General features: G+C 46.3%; 1 protein-coding gene and 1 pseudogene across 6 annotated transcripts in view; one reads left to right on the top strand and one right to left on the bottom strand.

Annotated features, from left to right (window-relative positions):
• The window catches only part of Dcun1d4 (defective in cullin neddylation 1 domain containing 4), a 76,667-nt gene extending 61,475 nt beyond the window's left edge, over positions 1–15,192 (bottom strand). For 2 of the 6 annotated variants that reach the window (XM_021163557.1, XM_021163560.2), the window contains exons 1-2: positions 15,127–15,192; positions 14,953–15,013 (exon numbers count right to left, since the gene is read on the bottom strand). In XM_021163557.1, the coding sequence (XP_021019216.1) occupies positions 14,953–15,013; positions 15,127–15,132 (67 nt within the window). In that variant the 5' untranslated portion in view covers positions 15,133–15,192. Of the gene's footprint in view, positions 1–5,027; positions 5,133–14,952; positions 15,014–15,126 lie in introns of those variants that run through there. The other 4 variants (XM_021163559.2, XM_021163561.2, XM_029477542.1 and 1 more) reach the window with 3 other exon arrangements.
• Positions 15,193–19,337: 4,145 nt separating this feature from the next.
• Positions 19,338–20,220, top strand: LOC110294740 (annotated as a pseudogene).
• The last annotated feature ends 1,548 nt before the right edge of the window (positions 20,221–21,768 follow it).

The raw sequence follows: 21,768 nt of genomic DNA, 5'->3' as shown, positions 1-21,768 counted from the left end.
GTTGCAGTATTTAATCTCTCCATATCAAACATATCAAACATAATGTTCACGTAGTGCTACGTCGTGGCTGGAATAGAAAATGTTCCCAGAAGGCTGACATCTTGAGCGCTTGCTGCCCAGCTAGTACTCTTGCTTGGAGGTTGCAAAAACTATGGAACCTCTGCAGGTCATTGGCGATAGGTCTTGGGGAGTGTGATATTGTCTTATGCTCTGAGGACAGGTAGGGAGAAGGGAGCCTTCCAAGGACAGAAGCCAGGCCTCAATGACAGAAGCTGTCCTATATCACCAGGAGGCCTGGAAGCCCTCAAGGTTTTTGAGTAGGGAAGGAATACTAAAAGCAAAGATGATTCAACTACTGATAGACCAGTGGAGCACAGGCTAGGCCTCACACAGGATCACTGGTTATCACAAAACACTGCCTCAGACCCAAGATACTGATGAGGAGGAGTTGGGAAGAGGGGGCAGCTGTAGGGGACAGGAAGAGATGCAGCCTGTGGTCATTTATCTTGTCAATTTGCCTGAATTTGCAATCTTGAAAAAGACACACTGTGGGTCTGTGAGAGCACTTTTCAGGGGGATTTAACAGCAGAAAAAGGACCTGCCATGAGTGTGGGCAGCACCTTCCCACCGGCCGAACTATAAAATAGAAAGTGGGAGAGGGCCAGTAGCCTTTCTCCTTCCTACTGACACAATGTAACCAGCCACCAGTAGCGTCTCTCCTTCCTACTGATAAAATGTAACCAGCCTCCAGTAGCTTCTATCCTTCCTACTGACACAGTGTAACCAGCTGCCAGTAGCTGCTATCCTTCCTACTGACACAGTGTAACCAGCTGCCTCCCACTCCTGCACCTCACTCTCAAAGCTGTATCTTCTCTGCTCTGCCAGAGTGTATCCTCAAACTGTAAGCCAGAATAAACCCTTTCCTCTTTAAGATGCTGTGGTCAGCTACTTGATCACAGCAACAAGATAAGTATTGCATATACAGACTCTCCCTTCCACTTCCAAACAGAAAAAGATGGGAAGTATGTAAGGTTCCAACCAAGGTGATTAAAATTACTGCAGCTTCATTAACCAAAGGAACTAAATCAACTAACTAGCTTGGGTTTTCTATTGCCTTGACTAACTACAAAGCTAGGGCCATATACACAGCCTATTTCCAACACATGGAAGTACCCTGGTACACCCTCAAGTCTAAATGTCCCTGGGAATAAACACTTACCAAAGTCACCAGGCTATTAAGTACCAGGTCCTCAACTGACAGACTGCATTTTGCTCCTATGTCAGCAGAATTACTAGCTATTAATTATTAGCTACAATTATAAGGATGACCATGATGATAATTAAGATGAGAGCAATGCAAACATCAAAACAGGAAGAAGGAAGGAAGTTACGGGGAGGAGGGATACCATCAAGCATTAAGTAGGGGCCTTCTCTAAGCCAATGTGGAGAATGAAAAAAGTCACTGTATACAAATCCCCAATAAGAAGAGGAGAGAGCTTTCGTCTTTGGCAGTTACACACAAGACTGTGATGACTATACGGTTGTCAACTTGACTACATCTGGAATTAACTAAAACCCCCAAACTGGCATACTGGGGAGTGATTTTTGCTTAATTTTAAGTGGGAAGATCTACTTCTATTCTGGACCTTTGAGGTGGGAAGACACACCTCTAATTTAGGCCAAGCCTTCTGCTGGAATCCTAATATAAGGACATGGAAGAAGGAAGCTTTTGTTCTTTGCCTGCTTGCTCTTGCCTCAATACCAAGTCCATTCCTTCACTGGCATTAGAGCCTACTTCTTCAGGATTCCAGTACATACCAGCTGAAGCATCCAGCCTGAACAATTACTGGATTCTTGGATCTTCCATACATAGACAGCCATTGTTGTATTAGCTAGACTGCCTATGTATATATGTGTGTATGTATAAGTCCCATGTATGTATGTATGTATGTATGTATGTGTGTATACATATATATACACATACATATGTAAGATTTATATGCATATATACATATATACATACATATAGAGACAGATTCATTCTATAAGTTGATACTGAGAGAACCTTTATACAACTACCCCTGCCAAATCCTTCCAATACAGAGTCAAAAATCTTCAATAAAACTTTCTGAACTATTTAAATGCATAGCTAAATCCACAAGAAAATATAAGACCTAGCCAAGGGCCAAAATGCAAAGGTCGAAAGACAAGTAGACAGTACAGGCTGACAGTGCCTAGGGCTTTGGGGCTTATGGACTAGCTGGAGGACTGTGTGAGTAAGGGCACTTGTTCTTCGGGATGTGATGAGAACGAATGAAAACAGAAGAAATGCAGACTGATGTTTTCTTTAGATCTTGAAGATCTAAAGAGCACATGCTCTCCCCCACCCCCCAATCACTCAGCAAGAGCAAATCCTGGATTAAATACTTTGTTGAAAAATGTCCATACTATATACAAGACGGCTCTTAGAAATTTTACTGCAGGTGTAAGTCAAAACAGGATAGATATAAATTGTTTCCCTAAAACATATTCTCACAAGTTTCTCAGACCTTATTTCAAAAGCCATCCTGTAAGGTCTGGAGAAATGGCTCAGCACTTAGGAGTGCTTACTGCTCTTGCAGAGGATCTGAGTTCCATTCCTAGTTCTCAGTTGAGTAGCTCACAAGCACCAGTTCTAGGGGACCCTTCATCTGTTCTCCATTGCATCTATATGCATGTGCACACACACACACACACACACATATATATATATATATATATATATATATATATATATATATACATACTTAAAAATAGTAAAAATAAATTTTAAAAAAACATTGTCAAACACATAGACAAGTTTAGTACTGTCTTAACTGTGTCAAGTCGTTTCCAAATATTAAAACTCGCCCTCAAGATGTTTACCGCTGGGTTATTAAAACACCCCTCCAATAACCATTGCGATTATGGATGTTTCATAGTATCTGATACACCACACAAAAATAATCTTATAGTCCCTACATTTGATTTAGGGTGATCACTAAGGAGAACTGGCAAAGGATGCCCACAAACTAGGAAGACCTGTAATAGTCCAAAGGGAAGGACTTTACAGCCTCATTCGCTTCACTTACATAAAAGTTAAGACATCACAGTTCCCCTTTGCTCACCTTTAGGATTTCATTGCAGGTTCTGGCATGAGACTACTTCAACCCCAAATTCCACTAAGCTGCCATTCTTGATTCGCTTCCAAAAGAAAAAATCCCCTAACTCTTGGGCAAACCAAGTAACCCAAGAAATACCCAGTGCAGTTATCTGTATTTTCTTCACAAGGGATATTACGAATCTCTACTTAGTTTCCATACTTATGTAAGGCTATATACTTCACTCTAGACGTCTATACAACACACACTAAATGTTCCATGGTAAACGTTGCTTTAAAACGAACGTGTGCAGGATGATTCGAGACTAAGCTTTCGCTCCCCAGGGCAGATGCAGGGGTAAATTATCTCGGAGAAAGGCCAGGGCTTGGCCTGGGCTCTCCCTCTGCGGTGGACACTGTCCCAAGGAACCCAGGCATCTCCCGGGAGAGAACGCATTGAGTCTCCGCGGCATAAAGCACGAGTTAGTCAAGCAAGGAGGTTCCAAGGGGCGCGCTGAATTCTGGGACTCGTTTCCACAGTTACCCACGTGCACCCAATCCAACCGCGGCCCAGGGCGGCTGGGACTACAAGACCCAGAATTCCGCGAGCCTGCCTTTCCCTTTACACCGGCTCGGGGAGCCAGACCCTAAAGGAAACCCCTAAAGCACCCTCCCGGTGCTTCGGGCGGAGGTAGCTTCTCGCACGCGCGTTGCTATGCCTCCAAAGCGGCCCTCCGTACAGGGTAACAGGTCTTGACGCATCAGCCTCTACAGCTGATGGCCAGAAATTAGGGAACTGCGTCACACACTGCCAAACCTACGGACCGCCGGGGACCCCGACAACCTCTTACGCCAATTCCTCCACCCCGCCTCCAGGACCCCTGCGGGTCGGGTCAGCTCGCAGACAGCGGCCTCCCGGTCCTGTAACCCCAGCCCGCGCTGACCTCGCTCCCCGCTGCTCGCCGAACGCAGCGGCCACTGCCAGCCTAGGGACACCTCCCGGGTACCCGGCCCCGCCCCCTCTCCTCAGTGCACCCCGAGGCTCAAGGGTGGTCCCCTCCTAGGCTGGACCGGGCCTCTCCAGGGAGGAGGCGCCTCCCCCAATGGACAGTCCAACGCTCCCCACCCCGCCCCAAGAGCACCGTACCCGAAGATGACAGCCCTCCCAGTCCCCGCTTCTCCCCACCTACTCTTCCTCCTAACTCACTCCGCACACCCTCCCCGACCCCTGTCCCAGCCCCCAAACTGCACAGCAGTCCTATCCGCCATCCACTCCTCCGGGGACCCCCTGTCCCAACACCTGCCCCCCAAGCCCTCTCCCCACTCCCGGCCGCCGTCCCGCATACCGGACTCCACAACTCTCCCATCCCACCGCGGTGTCTCCCACTCCATGGCCCCCGTTACATCAGCCCCCAGCCCCTCACCGGCCCGGCCGCTGCCCCAGCTCCCCACCCATTGTTCCCGCCCCCGCCCCCAGCCCTCCTTCCCATTGTCCCCGCCCCCTCTCCCCTCGAACTCCCCCGCCTTCCCCGGTAGACCGTACGGCTCGGGCCCCGCAAGCCTCACCCCGTATTCGGACCGCAGGCCCTCTCCCTGCCCGCTCGTACCACCCCCGACCCCAGCTGCCAGCGCCCGCCGCCGTCTCCACCTCCGTGCACCACCGACTCTCGGCCCCCGGCCTTCCAGAATGTCCCCCCTCCCCCAACCGCGGAAAGCCAGCCAGTCCCCACCCCCTCCCCGCCGCCCCTGCTCCCGCCCCAGCCGCCCGCAGCGTCACGGCCCTCGGACTCCAGGAGGGGTTCAACCCGCTCCCCGGCCAGGGACTCCAGCGCGATCGGAACCGGAGAAGTGGAGAAGGGAGCGCAGGAGCGGACGGGGTGTGCGGGCCCGCTGGCTCTGTGCTACTCACTGACAGCTGCAGCATCCGAGTGCATTTTCGGGCAGCTCACACCCGCCTGCCGCCCGGGCTCCCGCGCTCCACTCGCGGTCCCCCTACCGACTCCCCAAACCTTAGCTCGCAACAGAGGACCGCCGGCTTCTTCTCCGGCCCGCCCATTCCGCCCTTCTCATTGGCTAGACCCCAGCCGGGGGACCGCCCCTCTTCGGCTCTCATTTGACCGAAGAAGTGCTGGTTGCGCCGCCTGCAGCTGGCAAGGAGGCCCCGCCCCCTAGACTGCAACGTGATTGGCCCCGGCGCCTCGCCTCCGACCGCCCCTGGTGGAGGCCACTGTTCGGAGCCGCAGGTTGGACCCAACGGCTGTCAGTCATTCAGGGGTCCGAAAGCGCGTGGAGGGGCGAGACTGGGGAATTGGTCCACCTTGACCCTGAAGCCCCGCCCTGTGGCGGGCGGATCCTGGAGCGGGAGACCAACCGAGAGCCCAACCGAGAACCTGGGTTAAGCATCCGAAACAAAGCAGCCTGAGGGACCTGGAGCCAAGCTCCTACCCACAGGGACTGGTGTTCCCTGGGAGGCCATCGGCCAGATCCCGCTACTGCCCACGCCCGGATCCCGCCGGTTCTCATCAATCGTTTCCCATCGCGGAAAATTAGAAGAAGAAAAATATCTCCGCTTTCCTCCCTTTTATGCCACAACCTTTCTGTCCTCAACTTTGGAAATGCGCCTCTTTTTCAGAGTCAATTATTCAGAGTCATGCGTTACTTGCGCCAAAGGTTTCGAATGCTTCAGGCATTGAACGTCAGACACCTCTGCGGTCCCCAGACAGCGAGAGAAAAACCTAGTGCCACATTAGGCTCTGGGGGGGTCAGCCTGACACCACGACAAGCCAGGTCACCTGACTATAAAAGTCTAAGAAACATAAGTCGAACCTGGCCAAACCGCTGTTTAGCAAAGGGAAGCGTTAAAGGGGTTGTGATTGTTAAGTGTCCTAAATACTGCTTTTTGTTGTTTCTTGGAGTTTTTCAGTACTTGAAAACCAGTTCTCCACAATCACTATGGTAATGCAATAACGCTAAAATGTGCAAGGGTGGGCGCCCCGCCCCCACCGCAAACACACACTCCATGTCCGAACCTCGCTTGCCCCAACCACAGCCTGGACAGCCTGTAGATTCCGCCACACGCACTGGATGATATGACCAAAGATAGCAAAGGGATCCTGCGTTAGGATTCTGAATTCTACAGCCCAGGCTCTTGAGTTGTAGAGTTCTGAAATCCGGACAAATGTTACAAAGCAAAACAGCTTACAGTCCTGGTTATCTACATCACTGTGTTTGTTACTGTGATATGTTCCACCTCATCGTCCTCTATTTCTCTGTAATTAAATTGAATCCCAATAATGCAATCTTTCATATTTGTCATTCAAATGCATATGATTCACTTCATCAAATTGCAAAATATCAGAATTGCATCTGAAGGCAAGAATTCTTCATAGAGCATTCTTTTGGGTCTCCTTAACAGGACAGAGACTTAGCCGAGTCTCCTAAACAAAGGAAGGTACTTGTAGGCTCCTAGGTTGGGAGCTATATATAATTTTTAAGTGCTTATTCTGGGCAAAGTCTTCTTGGGTTCATTATTCTGTTCCCGATTTCAGCCTAATATAGTAAGAACTACAGTTTATTCGTGTTTCTGAGACTTTCTTATGTATAATATTTGTATGTGTTTGAGTTTTGTTTCCCATATTGTTTTGCACAGAAAAAGGGTTTACTTCTTGGTACTTGTAAATTAAAATAAGCCCGTGATTTATATTAGTTATTAATCTGCTACATTGATTTCTCTGCAGCAAACTTTATCGTTGTGAAATTATTAAACCTAAAGGACCTGCCAGTTCACTTTCTCCCTGGCTCTCAGCACGTCCTTGACACATAGTATCCAGGAAAATAATAAACAGAATTCTAACCTATGCTGTTTCTCAGCTGTTTCCACTAGGTTCAGTCTGACCATTTTCAAGTAAAATACAGATTGACCCAGATCGGGGTAGGGGGATAGTGTGTAGGTTCCAAATAGTGGCCTCCACCAAGGACAGTCAGAGGCAAGGTGTCAGGGCCAATCACGGTCCGCTAGAGCTAGAGAACTGAGAGGAAGTACTCTTTCTTAGTCAGCTGAGCCTCACTACTGCACAAGTCTCATGAATAATAAAACAACTAAACGATGCTCTGTGAATATCATCCAGACAGTTCAACCACCCATAAGATTATAAATCTTCATGGTCAGGGAACTTGTTATGACTGTTTTCAGTCCCCCGGCACTTAGTACAGTGGCTTCCAACAGTGGACACTGATTCACTGTTCCTAAGAGTGAAGTGGATGACAACTCTTGGGGAATTTTATATCTGAAAGGAACCTCAGAGATTCCAAATCCAACTTCCTCATTATAAGAATATGAGACCGGGAGTTCAAAGGAATTAAGCATCTAATCCAAGTTATCGGACTACCCAAGGACAAAGCAGTATTTAAGAACTCGAGTTTCTGGCTCCTTGTCTACAACGCTCCATCGCCACGCTGGTCTAATGAGAAAATCCAAGATTCCTGGGACAGTACTCTCTCCAACTCCTTAAAAGTTCTACCACGCTAATACAAATTCTATTCTTCATGTTTGGAATATGGCCTTTTCAAGGAATCATTCAATAAATAATGTTATTTCCATTTTTTTCCTCATTCAATAACTTTCCCAAATAGCAAGGTCCCCCTGTAGAGATGTTTACTGAAATACCATCTTTTATATTTAAATCTGGGGGCAGCGGGTAGTGAATGTCTTGAGACTCGCGGGTGGGCAGATTTAAAGGGATAGCACATTATTTCATGGCACTTGGTTATGACTTAAAACATTAACAATACGAACAAGTCACAAAGTGTATTGGGGTTCTCTAGAGTCACGGAACAGGAATGTCTATATTTTAGTGAAAATTGTTGGTATGACTTGCAGTCTGCAGCCCAACTAAGCTAACAATGGGCAGCTCTTAATGGAAAGTCCAAGAATCTAATAGTTGTTCAGTCCCACAAGGCTAGGTGTTTCAGCTGGTCTTCTGTATAAGCTGGAATCCTGAAGAAGTCGGTTCCAACTGATGTGCTAACAAGTAAGTGCAAGCAGGCAGAGGAAAAAAAAAAGGGGCTTCCTTCTTCCATTGTCTTTATGTAGACCTCCTCCAGATTAAAGGTCTATACCACCATGCCTGAACCTAAGATGTTCTTTAGTTGGAACTTGCTCTGTCTCGGACTGGTCTTGAACTCACAGATCTGTTTGCATCTGTCTCCTGGGATTAAAAGCATGTACTCCCTTGTCTGGGCCTAAGCTTTTCTGGGCCACTATGTCTCAAGATTCAGACCAAAAGCCTGTGTCTTCCTGCCTCAAGATCTGGATCACAGGTGTGCCCTCCATTTCTGGATATAGTTCATTCCAGATATAGACAAGCTGACACTCAGGAGTAGCCATCACTTGGAGTGTTCAGTGGAGCCTGACTCACCTATTTTGTTAGTTGAGAATTTGATGGAAGTCTAGTGAGAGAGAGAGAGAGAGAGAGAGAGAGAGAGAGAGAGAGAGAGAGAGAATAGCACAGGTTTGGGGGTTTAAGCATTTCCTCCCAATATCCCAAATCACAGTATGTCTGCTTGTCCCATGTACACTAGGCTTGGGATACGGAATTGAGAACAGCATAGCCCTGGAGACTTAGATAGGCTTGAACCTGCTTAGATTAGTAGATAAATATGTCCCTGGTAAGGCTTGAAGTAAGAAAGGAAAACATAGCGTGTTGGAATTCATGTAACCTTTGATTCCAGAGAGAGTATGTGAAACTCCTCAATTTATCAAAAGACGGGTTAAGTAGGTATTCGGGATATGGAAATGAAAATGAGTAAATATTTAAATGTCTTCACAGAGGAAGAATAGTTAATTCCCTCAAACTTTGTGGAGTTGCTGTGAGTAGACTGTGAGTCTAAAATGCATTTAATGCACACACAAACCCAAACGCTGTCGTTCGGGGTGGGCACCTTGATGGTGCTTCCGTTTTCTTATTAGCCACCCCTGTATCTGTACTATAACCTCAAAATGGGAATCGGAAGAAGAGTCTCAGTGGTTAAGAGAGAGCATTGCTTTGGCAGAGAACTGAAGTTCAGTTCCTAGCATCCATGTCAAACAGCATATACCAGCCTTTTATCTCAGCTCTGGGGATTCTCAGCCCCTCCCAGGGTACCTGCATCCACATACACATAGGCACACACATACACACAATAAAAGTAAATGATAAATCTTTATAGCATGTCCTCCAAAGATTTTTTTTAATAACACGTAGAATTTTAAGACCCTTCTTAAGTTGACTCCTCACTGGACATTTTGGCTTAAGGAACACTTCTGTCATTTTTTTTTTCAAAATAGTGAAAACAATAGTTTCTATAATTGCTTATAATACTTGGCACAGTGTAGTTCAATCTCATAATGATGGTTAACCCTTTAGACTAAGTCCTGGAACACAGGTTCAGTGACCATCCCCTAAGCAATGGTGAGACTGTTGCTATGGCTACCACCCTGTCAGTACAATCACATTCCACTGCATGCTGATTCTCACACCACCTCTTTCTTTTACCTATGCTAGTTCCTCACTGGATAGTAGATAATTACTCGCTGTGCTAGTTGGGTTTTGCTCAACTTGATGCATACTAGAGTAACTTGAGAAAGGGGGCAATGTAATTAAGTTCTTGCCTCCATCAGATTGGCCTGTATGCACAGTCCACAGGATTGCTGAGGCTGAGCCCAGCCCACCGTGGGCGGAGCCATCCCTTGACACGCGTTCTGTTCTTGGGTTGTAAAGGACAGCAAGTGCTCTCTAAGTTATCTGCTTCAGATTCCTACTCAAGGTTCTTGCCTTGGGCTCTTACCTTAGCTTTTCTAGACAATGGCCTGAAACCTGGAAACCAAAGACACCCTTTTTCTCCCCCAAGCTGCTTTTGGTCAGTGCTTTCCAAGAGCAATAGCAAGTTAACCAGGACACTTGGAGTAATTCTCTTCTAGCTTCTAAAATGAACAGTGAAGGCAGAGACAGAGATGCAAGAACAAACTCGCCAGGACAAGTCACCAGTGCAGCCTACTCCGACAGAACATGCAAACATTTGTATAACAAAAGAAAAAGTCATGTTCATATTTGGAATTCACACAGAGAAGTTCTGTGAGTACAGAAAGCTAATATCCAAAAAAAAATTAAGCCAACTGAAGTATATCCTAGAAGATTTTCTATGAATGGAGGTTCATATTGTATCCCCATAATGAACAGTTTCTCTTCTTTGAAACAATTACTCTTCTCTGAGAGTCACAGTTGCTGGTGTCAAACACTCTGTATGTGGGGATGGGGGAGATATACTTGGGTGCACATATGCAATGATCACAGTGCTATCAAGTGCCTTCCTCAATTGTTCCCCCACAATATTTTGTCCAAGACAGGATCTCCCATTGAACCTGTTGCTCACCTAGAACGGCTAACTAGCAAGCCACAGGGAGTTGCCTGACTCTACCTTCCCAGTGCTAAGATTTCATGCCTACACTAAGGCCCCTAACTTTTCACTGGCCTCATACATCCACAGCAAACACTTTTCCACCAAGGCACCTTCCCGGCCCTGCTTAGGACACTTTGAATCTGGTAGACTGAACGTGAAATCGAATGATTTTGAGTACCACGTATGAGGTAAGCTGGATTAAGAAAGACCCTACCATTTCCAATCATCAAATGAAGACATTAAGCTTATCTGAGAGCCAAGTACAATGGTACCAGGGAGACTGATGCAGGAGGATGACAAGGTCAAGGCTACATAGCAAGAGTTTGTCTAAAAGACAGACAAAAGAAAAAAAAAAGTGCCAACTTGTCTGGGCTTCAGTTTCTTCATCTACAAAAACAGGACTAATTTTGCCAGGGTATAATTCGGGATGACAGGGTCAAGTATACAGAACCTCATCTAGGACTAGGAGAATGCAGCAAGGAGGAGCGTGTGACCTCCCACTGCCCGGGTTCTCTTCCTATTTCCTGATGAGCCTAATGCTTGCTGTCTGCTAGAGTTGGCTTCTTCCCAACTCAAGGATAATTTCAACCAAAAATGACTCTTTCTTGATGAAGCAGTCATCTGGAGGATCCCTTAACAGAGCTTAGAATTTTCCAATTAGATTTAACATCATGTTTCCATTTTGGTCCCATTTAGCAATGAATTTATTTGCTTTGCCTATAGCAGCAATAAAGGATTTTTTTTTAATATTCCTAACTTCCAAGAATTCTTATCAGGTAGAAAAAACTAATCATTTTTTCTAGAGCAGATATGGGATGCTTCAGCTGGGTTTTTCCTTTCTTTCCTTTCCTTCCTTTCACTTTGTGGAATTACACCTGCCTAGGGAATTAACAGAGTTTGAATAAAAATGTATTCATTCCTTACCACGTCGTCTCTGAATTGGATTTTCTCTCTTTACCCCACATCGAGCTAATCAAGTCCTAATGATGCTGCATGTGATTCAATCTCAGAAGGAATAACTTCCCAGTTCTCAACAATGCCTGACCTTGGTGCTGATGCTCATGAACATAGCATTTCTTCAATTACCGCAGCTAGCCGGAGATGGACAGAAAGAATAACCATTCTTCTTGCACAATGGCTTCTGTGTGTTGTCGTGCTCTCCGTTTCTTCTGCCTCCTTTCTCCTGCTTTCATGAATACAATGTCTTTTAACATCCCTCTCAGGGCGGTACAGGAGACCCCATCCATCTCCAGTGCTCAGTGGCTGCAAGGCAGCCAAGCATCTCATTATGGAAGAGTGAAGCATTCTGGGAGAGTGGATGGAGAAGGCAGACTGCAGTAGGGAAGTGGGGGAGGGGAGAGAGGAGAGCAGGAGCTACAGGAACTATATGTTCAGTTGATTGGGGATACTACACTATGGGGTAAGGACTTCCTGCTCTATAAAGGACTAGCATGCTGAACACCCAAATTCCATGACTCAGCACATTCCAGCCTCACCTACAGAGTTGAAGCTACCCTAGACTCTTCACACCTCCAACCACATACTCTCCCCTAATGGATGCTACCCACAACCTACCACAAGTGTCACAAAAGCAAGGTATCTTACACACTCAAGGAAGTTCAATGGTTCTAAGCCTGGCATAGAACATTCAAACACTCAAATGCTGCCCTGATCACGAACAACAGAGTTCGTATTTATTTCCTTCAACTAACCCAGATATTTCCTTATTACTTTATTTTCCTTAGGGCAGTCCTTAGCATTCTGGGGAGTCATTGATAATTTTCTATCAAAGGTCTGAAACGCAGCCATAGGCATCCCCGTCACCCTCCACTAAGAATGCCTGGTTCAGACGTTCATTCCGGCGACAGGTTTTGCCTTCTTGAAGTCCCAGGGCTTCAGGCCACAGTTGGTGGTGACCTGTAATTCTGTCAGGGTGGGATTAATTTCTTTCTCTTAGTTTTCCTCCTAAGCGTGGCTGCCAACTGCGCCTGTGCTCAAATATGAGTTTTGCTGAGGAGCTGGTAGGTGAGTGAGCGCAGCAGCTTCAGGCTGATGGGCACCTGCTGCCTCCTTCACAGATGATCCTGGTCACTGGGCAAGAGCAGTCGTGTTCTTGGGGGCAGAAATGCCAAGAATAGACTTTATCGAGTTCTAGATTTGTCTTCCAACGCCAACTTGGACTCAAGCCAGCGCTGCTTCTTCTGAGGCCACCCTGTCCTCCCAGGCTCTGCGCCCTGTCCCCAGTCCTTCTGTATGACTTCGCTGTCATCAGATGATGTCCTCTCCTCACTCCACTGGCTCCAGGACCCCAAATCAACTTCTTGCTCCTCCCCCAAAGGGACCACAAGGGCTCCCAGCTTGCCTGGCTCCCAGCCTGCAGTTCTGGTCGTTTACCCTGAGTAATGAACTCCACACTGGCCCGTGTATTTTCTATCCTTCCATCTCTACCACCTTTTCTGGTTCCGAAGCTCTAACATCAGAACCTCCATTTACATTCCATAACTTCAGCTTTGCAAAACTTCCCGAGATACTGCACATAACAGATTTCAGCACTGAAATCTTACTGAACTTGCCGTTCCCTTTGGGCCAGGTACTGTCCTGAAGCCCCCATGTTAACGCACTCCTCCAAACCATCCTAGTAGGTTCTTTTGCATAACCCATTTTACAAATGAGGAGACCAAAGCACACAGATATAAGGTAACTTGCCCAGATGCTACATTCACTCCAGTAGTGACTCATGTGATGGGCCTAGAAACCTGGACGCAGTCGCAAGACCAAAAGTTCATGGAAACTTAGTCTCCTGGAACCGGGGCATCCTGTATAACGAATGCTCCAATAATGTCCTTGCTTTAGTTGGTGAAAGGATCTGTGTGCTTTCCCTCAGTATTGTTTTATTATAGGTGCCTCCAAGCAATGACTTGCCAAATACCTAAGCAAAATCGAACTTTGCTTCCTGGCCTTCACCAATGCCCTAGATAGTCCTTGAGCCATCCCTGGGTTTGGAATTCAGTAAGAATGTTGCCTATTCAGTGACATTCAGAATTGCCTCTAGTGTTGTAAGAGAGATAGTGAAAGAAATCCGACATTACTTCTACTACATAGAGTTAGAAATCTCAGGGCAAGCTTAGCAAAGTATACTTAGAATCTTCATTACAGTCAGGTATGACAGACTACATTGCATATTAGAAGAAAGTTGGTCTCAGCTATTAAAAACAATGAATTTATGAAATTCTTGGGCAAATGGATGGATCTGGAGGCTATCATCCTGAGTGAGGTAACCCAATCACAAAAGAAGTCACTTGATATGCACTCACTGATAAGTAGATATTAGCCCAGAAACTTAGAATATCCAAGATACAATTTGCAAAACACAAAAATATCAAGAAGGAAGATCAATGCATGGATATTTCATCCCGTTCCTCCTGTCCTTGTTAAGCAGCGGAACAAATCTAAAGCAGGATCTCATTTTGGGGAATAGAAGAACAGGACCCAAAGCAGCACTGTCGTCTGGGGAAGCGCATGGGCAGAGCTGTGCTCCCTTCTCCCTCTTTTCCCCCTTGGGAGACTTCTGCCTTTCCCAGCTTCCTTTCCAGATACCCAGGGGACCTGGTTGAACGGCTTGCCCAAAATGATCCGTACTGCTGACCTATCCTTAGTTCATGAAGGCAAGCCTCAGTGTTCCTTATCTGTGTTATAGGTTGAAGAGAGTTAGTTACACTGGTCTTGAACAAAAGCCAAAAAGAAAGTCACAGAGGAGGAGCCTAGAGACTGTGAAGCAGGAGCCAACAAGATCCAAGGCTATAGGATCTTCATGATCCTAGGAAGCTGTTGGGGCGGATTGCACCAGAAGAGAGCATCTTGTAACTTAACAGCACAAGATGGAGACACTTCTTTCTGCTGCCCTAGTCTCCCTGCCATCCTTTGGATCTGGAATGGCTCCCTACCCCCAGAACACATGATTTAAAAGATAAGCCGCCCTCAGTTAAGCACAAAGCTTAGGTCACAGAGAAAGGGGAAGGGGAACAATGACCCACTTGGCATGGCCTAGAGTACCAAGGGCTGTGGTACCCCAATCTCTCCTTTGCCTCTTGAGTTCCCTCCAGTGTGCGTCTTTCTCTGCCATCCATGGGCTCCTGCCATGGTGTGCAGCCTTAACACAGGTCCAACACAAGTTACCCAGTCACCGACCTGAACCGTGGGGCCTGGGGCCGAGTAAACCTTTACTCTTCATTATCTCTGGTAGTTTGCTTTAGATCTGAAGGCTTCCCCACCTAGACCTTGGGATCCATCTACTTTAGCGCCAATCAGACTCCACCCCCCAGCAGAGACGGGACCTTCAAGGAGCCAATCAGACTGCGCACTAAGGATGTGATACATTTGCTCCCGTCAAAACTTGCCTTTCCAATGTCTCATTTCCTCAGACCGTTGTGGACGACAGGCTTGCTGCTCTTGGGTAAACTGAGTTGGGGGGAAAAGAGAGATCAGGTAAGAAATTGACGGGGGAACAAGCCAACTTTCTTCCTTCAGCCCCCAGCCCACGCCTTTTGTCTGTCTCCTCCTCCCTCACTCACCTCCATGAGGTCTTGCTTGACCAAGGCTGCCCAGTGTCATGGCTTTATCCACAGGTCTTCTCTGACACTGAAACCGAATTTTGCCTCAGAACCAAGACAAAGGGGATGGAACGATGGAGCACGTTAGAGGTGAGCTCAGAAAACTACCCCCACGGCAACCCCAGGAGCTTCCAGCAACGCCTGCAGAGGCATAGACAGGGGACAAGGACAGTCCCTGTTTAGCATATCCCATCTTTTCCTCGGAAGAGCACCCTCTTTTTGCACCCCATATTTACCAAACGCTTGATGAAGCTTGTCAGTCAGGAAGCCCCACTCCCAACTCCAAGGAGCATGTGACCTCAGCTGGGCCAATCAACTCCCTTCCCTGGAGCTTTTAAAACAGTAAAGGCAAAATAGAGGCCCTGCCTTTAGGTTCACAGCAGCCAGAGACTAGAGCTCCCACCTCAGGGAAAAGGCAGTCGTGGGAAAGCAGGTGACAGAAACATTCATTTACTCCTTCAGTCATTCATTCTCGAAACAAGCATGGTTTATCAAGGGTTTCTGATGTGTCAGCGCACTCAACTCTAGAAACGACGAACAGCCACAGCTGCTCCTTTTACGAGGCTTCTGAGTTTATGAGGAGACCATCCTTAACTAGACGTCTCTTAACTAGCAAAATAAAGCCGCCGTCTTAGGCACTGAAAGGGGCAGTTTTTCAGAGCGTGTGCAGCCAAAATTGCGGTTCAGCTCCTGTGAACAATTGTACAGTTTGGGCACTGTGCAAAGCGAAGCCCACGTGGACTGTGCTCACCGAGCCATGAGCCCCGCTCTGAAGCCACGTTCATCTCTAGGGAAGATCAGCCGGTTTTTCAAACGTTGGTGTTATCGTGGCAAACACATCACCCTTTTCTAATTTGGTCTAAAGTCATGAGTAGGCCAGCTGAGATTCCAGACGTTATCCAGTCAGGAAGAAGACTGTTGGGAGTGGATATCCCATGATGGCTAACTCCGAATTCAACACCATGAGAATCACCCGGAATCTACACCTCTGGACATACCTTTGGAGGATTATGTTGATGAGCGGAATTGAAGGGAGAAGAACCACCCACTGTGGGTGGTACCATTCCCTGGACTCTCAGATCCTAGACTACTTGAAAAGAATAAAGGGCCTGCAGAAATGGCCCAGTGGTTAAGGTGGTGGCAGCACCAGCACTCAGGAGGCAGAGGCAAAGCCTCTCTCTGAGTTCAAGGACAGAGTGAGTTACAGAACAGCCAAGACTATACAAAGAAAGGGACACAGCACCTTCCTCTGCATCCTCGGGATTGTGGTACACATACATATACAGAGACAACGCATTCATACAATAAAAATAAGTTTTAAAAAAAATTTCATTGCATACACTAGCAAGAGTTTGGCTGAAAGGACCCTGATATAGCTGTCTCTTGTGAGACTAGGCCGGGGCCTAGCAAACACAGAAGTGGATGCTTACAGTCAGCTATTGGATGGATCACAGGGTCCCCAATGGAGAAGCTAGAGAAAGTATCCAAGGAGCTAAAGGGATCTGCAACCCTGTAGGTGCAACAACATTATGAACTAACCAGTACCCCGGAGCTCTTGACTCTAGCTGCATATGTATCAAAAGATGGCCTAGTCGGCCATCACTGGAAAGAGAGGCCCATTGGACATGCAAACTTTATATGCCCCAGTACAGGGGAACGCCAGGGCCAAAAAGTGGGAATGGGTGGGTTAGGGGAGTGGGGGGAGGGTATGGGGGACTTTTGGGGATAGCATTGGAAATGTAATTGAGGAAAATACATAATAAAAAATATTTTTAAAAAATCATTAAAAGTTTTCAAGTAGAAAAAAAAATTTTTTTAAGGAGACCCTTAGCTAAGCACACACTTCCGTAGCTCTGTTCTCCCTGACTGTGGGCACACTGTGACCAGCTACCTCAGGCTCCTGCCATCTTGACTCTCTACCATGAAGTACCCTCAAATCTGAATAATAAATCCTTCTTTTCTTAGGATGTTCTCTTCAAGGTATTATTTAATAGTTTCTTTTTTAAAAGGTTTATTTATTTTATATATATATGAGTACACTGTCACTTTCTTCAGATAAACCAGAAGAGGACATTGGATCCCAGTATCGATGGTTGTGAGCCACCACGTGGTTGCTGGAAATTGAACTCAGGACCTCTGGAAGAGCAATCAGTGCTCTTAACCACTGAGCCATCTCTCCAGCCCCCTTTCAAAGTATGTTTGTCACAGCAGCAAGAAAGCAAATAATACCCCCCTCCCCCAAGGAGATGACTGGAGTCACGTGCATTAGCCAATAGATGAGGCTAATTAGAAAGAAGAGCATTCCAAGCACATAGAACAAACTACACAGCAGCTTTGCCTGGAGAGTTCTCTAGTCTCTGGACCCATTCACCCTTAGCCTGGCCTCTGACCTTCCAAAATGCTTCTCTTTGGTTCAAATTAGGTCTCTGTCACAACCAGGATCTCAAGAGGCAAAGCTTGTCTGGCCTGGCCCTCTGATCCATCCTGCCCTCGTGCTCTCTGCCAGGCTTACCTTCTCAAGAGGTTTCCATGGAAACGTCTCCTCCATGTGGCCACCTGAACCTTAGCGCAAAACCTGGATCTTTGATGACTTAACATCGTCTCTAGCAGAGATAGAAACTCAGTTAACATTTTCTGAACCATAAGAAGGATGGTTGTGGGCATTTTGTCTTGTGGGTGTTTTGTCTTGGTACCAAGGACAGAGGCACAGCTGCACTCTCGTCACCTGCAGGAACCTAAAGCACAAGCCCATAATTGTGTAGGAATTCGAGGAAGGCTGCTTTCCTGACTTGGAAACAGAAAAGAATCTTAAGATGAGAGTTTTAGTCAGAGTTCTCTAGAGACACAGAACTTATGGGATGTCTCTATATATCAAGGGAAATTATTGGAAGGACTTACATTCTATAGTCAAATTAACCCAACAATGAGCAGCTGTGGATGGGAAGTCCAAGAATCTAACAGTTGCTCAGTCCCTTGAGGCTAGGTGTTTGAGCTGGTCTTCTGTATCAGCTAGAATCCTGAAGAAGTAGGTTCCAACAGATGTGCTGGCAAGTAAGTGCAAGCAGACGAAGAAGATTGAGCCTTCCTTCTTCCATTGTCCCCCTGTAGGCCTCCAGCAGAAGGTATGGCCCAGATTAAGGTCTGGACAAAAACTATTCTTTTCTTGGAATTTGCTGTCTCAGGCTGGCCTTGAACTCAGAGATTGGCTTGCCTCTATCTGCTGGGATTAAAGGCCTTCTTGCCATGCCTTCCAATGGCAGAAAAGGATGAAAAGCACAAAAAGGGACAAACACCACGTCCTCTGATGGAAAACAGAAGGACAAAGAAAACATGGCAAGTTCCTGCAAGCCTTTCACAAGTCATAATTTACATATATGGACTCTGCCGCTCATGATGTGGCTGTCCCTTTAAGGCCCTACCTCTCAGTATTGTCATGAAGGAGAGGGCTTCCATGTGTGACCTTGGGCAGGACAGATACCTTGAATCTATATCTGCTTAAATAAGGACACTCACCTCACTTTGAAGACAGAAATAGATAACACACACTTGATGTCTGGCACCCCACATCCTCATCAATAAATAAGACAGATATCTATCGGTACATGAAAATGTTCCCAAGGGAACAGGGATTGGTAAAGAGTTTGCTGCACAAGTTGGAGAGACCCTGTTTCAAAAATAACAAGATAGAAAGCTCCTAAAGAATGATACTAGAACTCCACTCCTGGACTCTATGCACATAACAGCATACACACATGCACATATCTGAATACATATGCACACCTCCATGCTCATACAAGGAAAAGGTATTCAACATTCCATTTTTTTAGGAAAGTGTGATTGCAAACCATAATGAGATGCTATTTCATACCTGCTATGCTGGCTGATATTGAATATCTTGTCGTCTAAAGGCAGGAGGATGGCAAATGTTTGGAAAACTGGAAACTTCATGTCTGACTGGTGGAAATGTAAGGACTATTGCAGACTTGCAGAACAATTTGTAACTTCTCAAAGGGTTGATCATGGAGACTCCCCATATAACCCACCTATTCTCCTTGGTACATATCCAAGAATGACAAAAACACAGGTCCACTTAAGAACATAGAAATGTTCCTGGCAACATTGTTTATCCACTAACTAATTAATGGATGGCTTCTTCTTCCGGAAAACACCAAATGGTGGATGACACCGGTGCAGTGGGAGGGCCGGGAAGACCCGGAGACCCAGGATTAGGAGGCCACGATGGCTTCCACGGAGGATCCAGGAGCAGTCTTAGGGGCTGCGGTCGTGGTCAAGGCCATGGCCGTGGTCCAGGCTGTGGGGCTCGTGGAGGTAAAGCTGAAGACAAGGAGTGGATCCCTGTCACCAAGCTGGGCTGCCTGGTTAAGGACATGAAAATCAAGTCCCTGGAGGAGATCTACCTGTTCTCCATGCCCATTAAGGAGTCTGAGATCATTGATGTTTTCCTGGGTGCATCCCTAAAGGATGAGGTTCTGAAAATCACGCCAGTGCAGAAGCAGACTCGGGCTGGCCAGCAGACCAGGTTCAAGGCATTCGTCACTATTGGGGACTACAATGGTCACATTGGTCTTGGCCTTAAGTGCTCCAAGGAGGTTGCCACTGCCATCCGAGGGGCCATTCATTTTGGCCAAACTTTCCATCATCCCCGTGCAGAGAGGCTACTGGGGGAACAAGATTGGCAAACCCCACACTGTTCCATGCAAGGTGACAGGCTGCTATGACTCTGTGCTGGTGGGTCTCATCCCTGCCCCCAGAGGCACTGGCATTGTCTCTGCTTCTGTGCCCAAGAAGCTACTGATGATGGCCGGTATAAATGACTGCTACATTTCAGATAAAGGCTGCACTGCCACCCTAGGCAATTTTGCCAAGGCCACCTTTGATGCCATCTCCAAGACCTACAGCTATCTGACCCCTGACCTCTGGAAAGACACTGTGTTTACCAAGTTTCTTTATCAGGAATTCACTGATCATCTAGTGAAAACCCACATCAGAGTCTCTGGTCAGAAGACCCAGGCTCCAGCTGTGGCTACCACATAAGGGTTTTTATACAAGAAAAATAAATGAATTAAGTCTGCTAAAAAAAAAAAAAAAAAAAAAAAACTAATTAATGGATGAATAAAATGTAACACACAAACACAATGGAGCATTATTTTATTTTTTTAGATTTATTTATTTATTATATGTAATTACACTGTAGCTGTCTTCAGACACTCCAGAATAGGGTATCAGATTTCATTACGGATGGTTGTGAGCCACCATGTGGTTGCTGGGATTTGAACTCAGGAACTTCGGAAGAACAATCGGTGCTTTTAATCACTGAGCCATCTTGCCAGCCCAACTCAGCATTATTTAGTGATAAGAAGGAAGTATTCATGTATATTGAAACATGAACCTTGAAAAGACTATGCTAACTCGAAGAGGCACAGTTCCAGTTTTGATGAATCGTTCAGAATAGGCACTCTAGACAGGTAGAACAATTACTTGATTCTTATGAGGAAAGAGAGAAAAGGTAGTGACCACTAATAAGAATGAAGTAAGTATAGCTATAAAATATTTTAAAACCATAGTGTCCGTAGTTGGACAAAGGCCTAACATCTAGAGTATGTAAAGAACTCTCATACCAGGCCTGTAATCAAGTTCCTGGGGTGAAACACAAGTCCAAGGCCAGGCTTGACAACCAAGTAAGCTCAATATTAAAAGGAGAGAGACAGAGACACACAGAGAGAGACAGAGAGCTTTTACAACATAACAGCAACAAAAAAACACCCACAAATTTTTAAATGGACAGGAGCTTCAAGTAAACATTTCCCCAGACAATAAACACACATCATTAATGAGCAAGGGAAACACTGGCCACTCACTGTTAGGTAAAAGCAAGACCAGACCACAGGGAGCTCCACACTCCCTTGAGTATGACTGTAACTAAAAGCTAATAAATAGCAGTTGTCAGTGATGGTGTGGGCAAATTTAAACCTCTATCTATTTTTGATTCAGCATAAAATGTTTCTGCCAGTCTGAAAAATAATTTGGCAGTTCCTTTAAAATTTTTTATACATAGAATCACCTGTGAATAGAATGACCTAGGGATTCTAAACAATGTACAGTTCAAAAGAGCCAAAAAGTCACAAAGGTTTTCATATGGGTGAATACAATAAATTATTTATCCATAGCAGGATATCACTATCCATAAAGGGGAATGAACCGTGTATAGGTCCGTGCTGGGACGGAGGCAGTGACCTCTGAAACAGTCTGATAAGTGAAAGAAGCCAGGCAGGTCACACACACGGAATGCATGACCTCTCAAAAGACATTCAGAACAGGAGACTCACTCACATACCAGACCTGGTACAACAGGGCCTGTAATCAGGCTATTGGGGAGGCTGAGGCAGAAGGAACACAGGTTCACGGCCAGCCTTGACAACTTAGTAAGCTCAAAATTGAAAGGAGAGAGAGAGAGAGAGAGAGAGAGAGAGAGAGAGAGAGAGAGAGAGAGGAGGGGAGGGAGAGGGGAGGGGAGGGAAGGGGAGAGGGAGAGAGAAGAGGAGAAGAGAAAAGAGAAGAGAAGAGAAGAGAAGAGGAGAAGAG

The sequence above is a fragment of the Mus caroli genome, chromosome 5 (assembly GCF_900094665.2).
Source record: "Mus caroli chromosome 5, CAROLI_EIJ_v1.1, whole genome shotgun sequence".
Lineage (NCBI taxonomy): Eukaryota > Metazoa > Chordata > Mammalia > Rodentia > Muridae > Mus > Mus caroli.
Note: the sequence above shows the minus strand (reverse complement) of the source record. Positions and strands in the feature narration are given on the sequence as shown.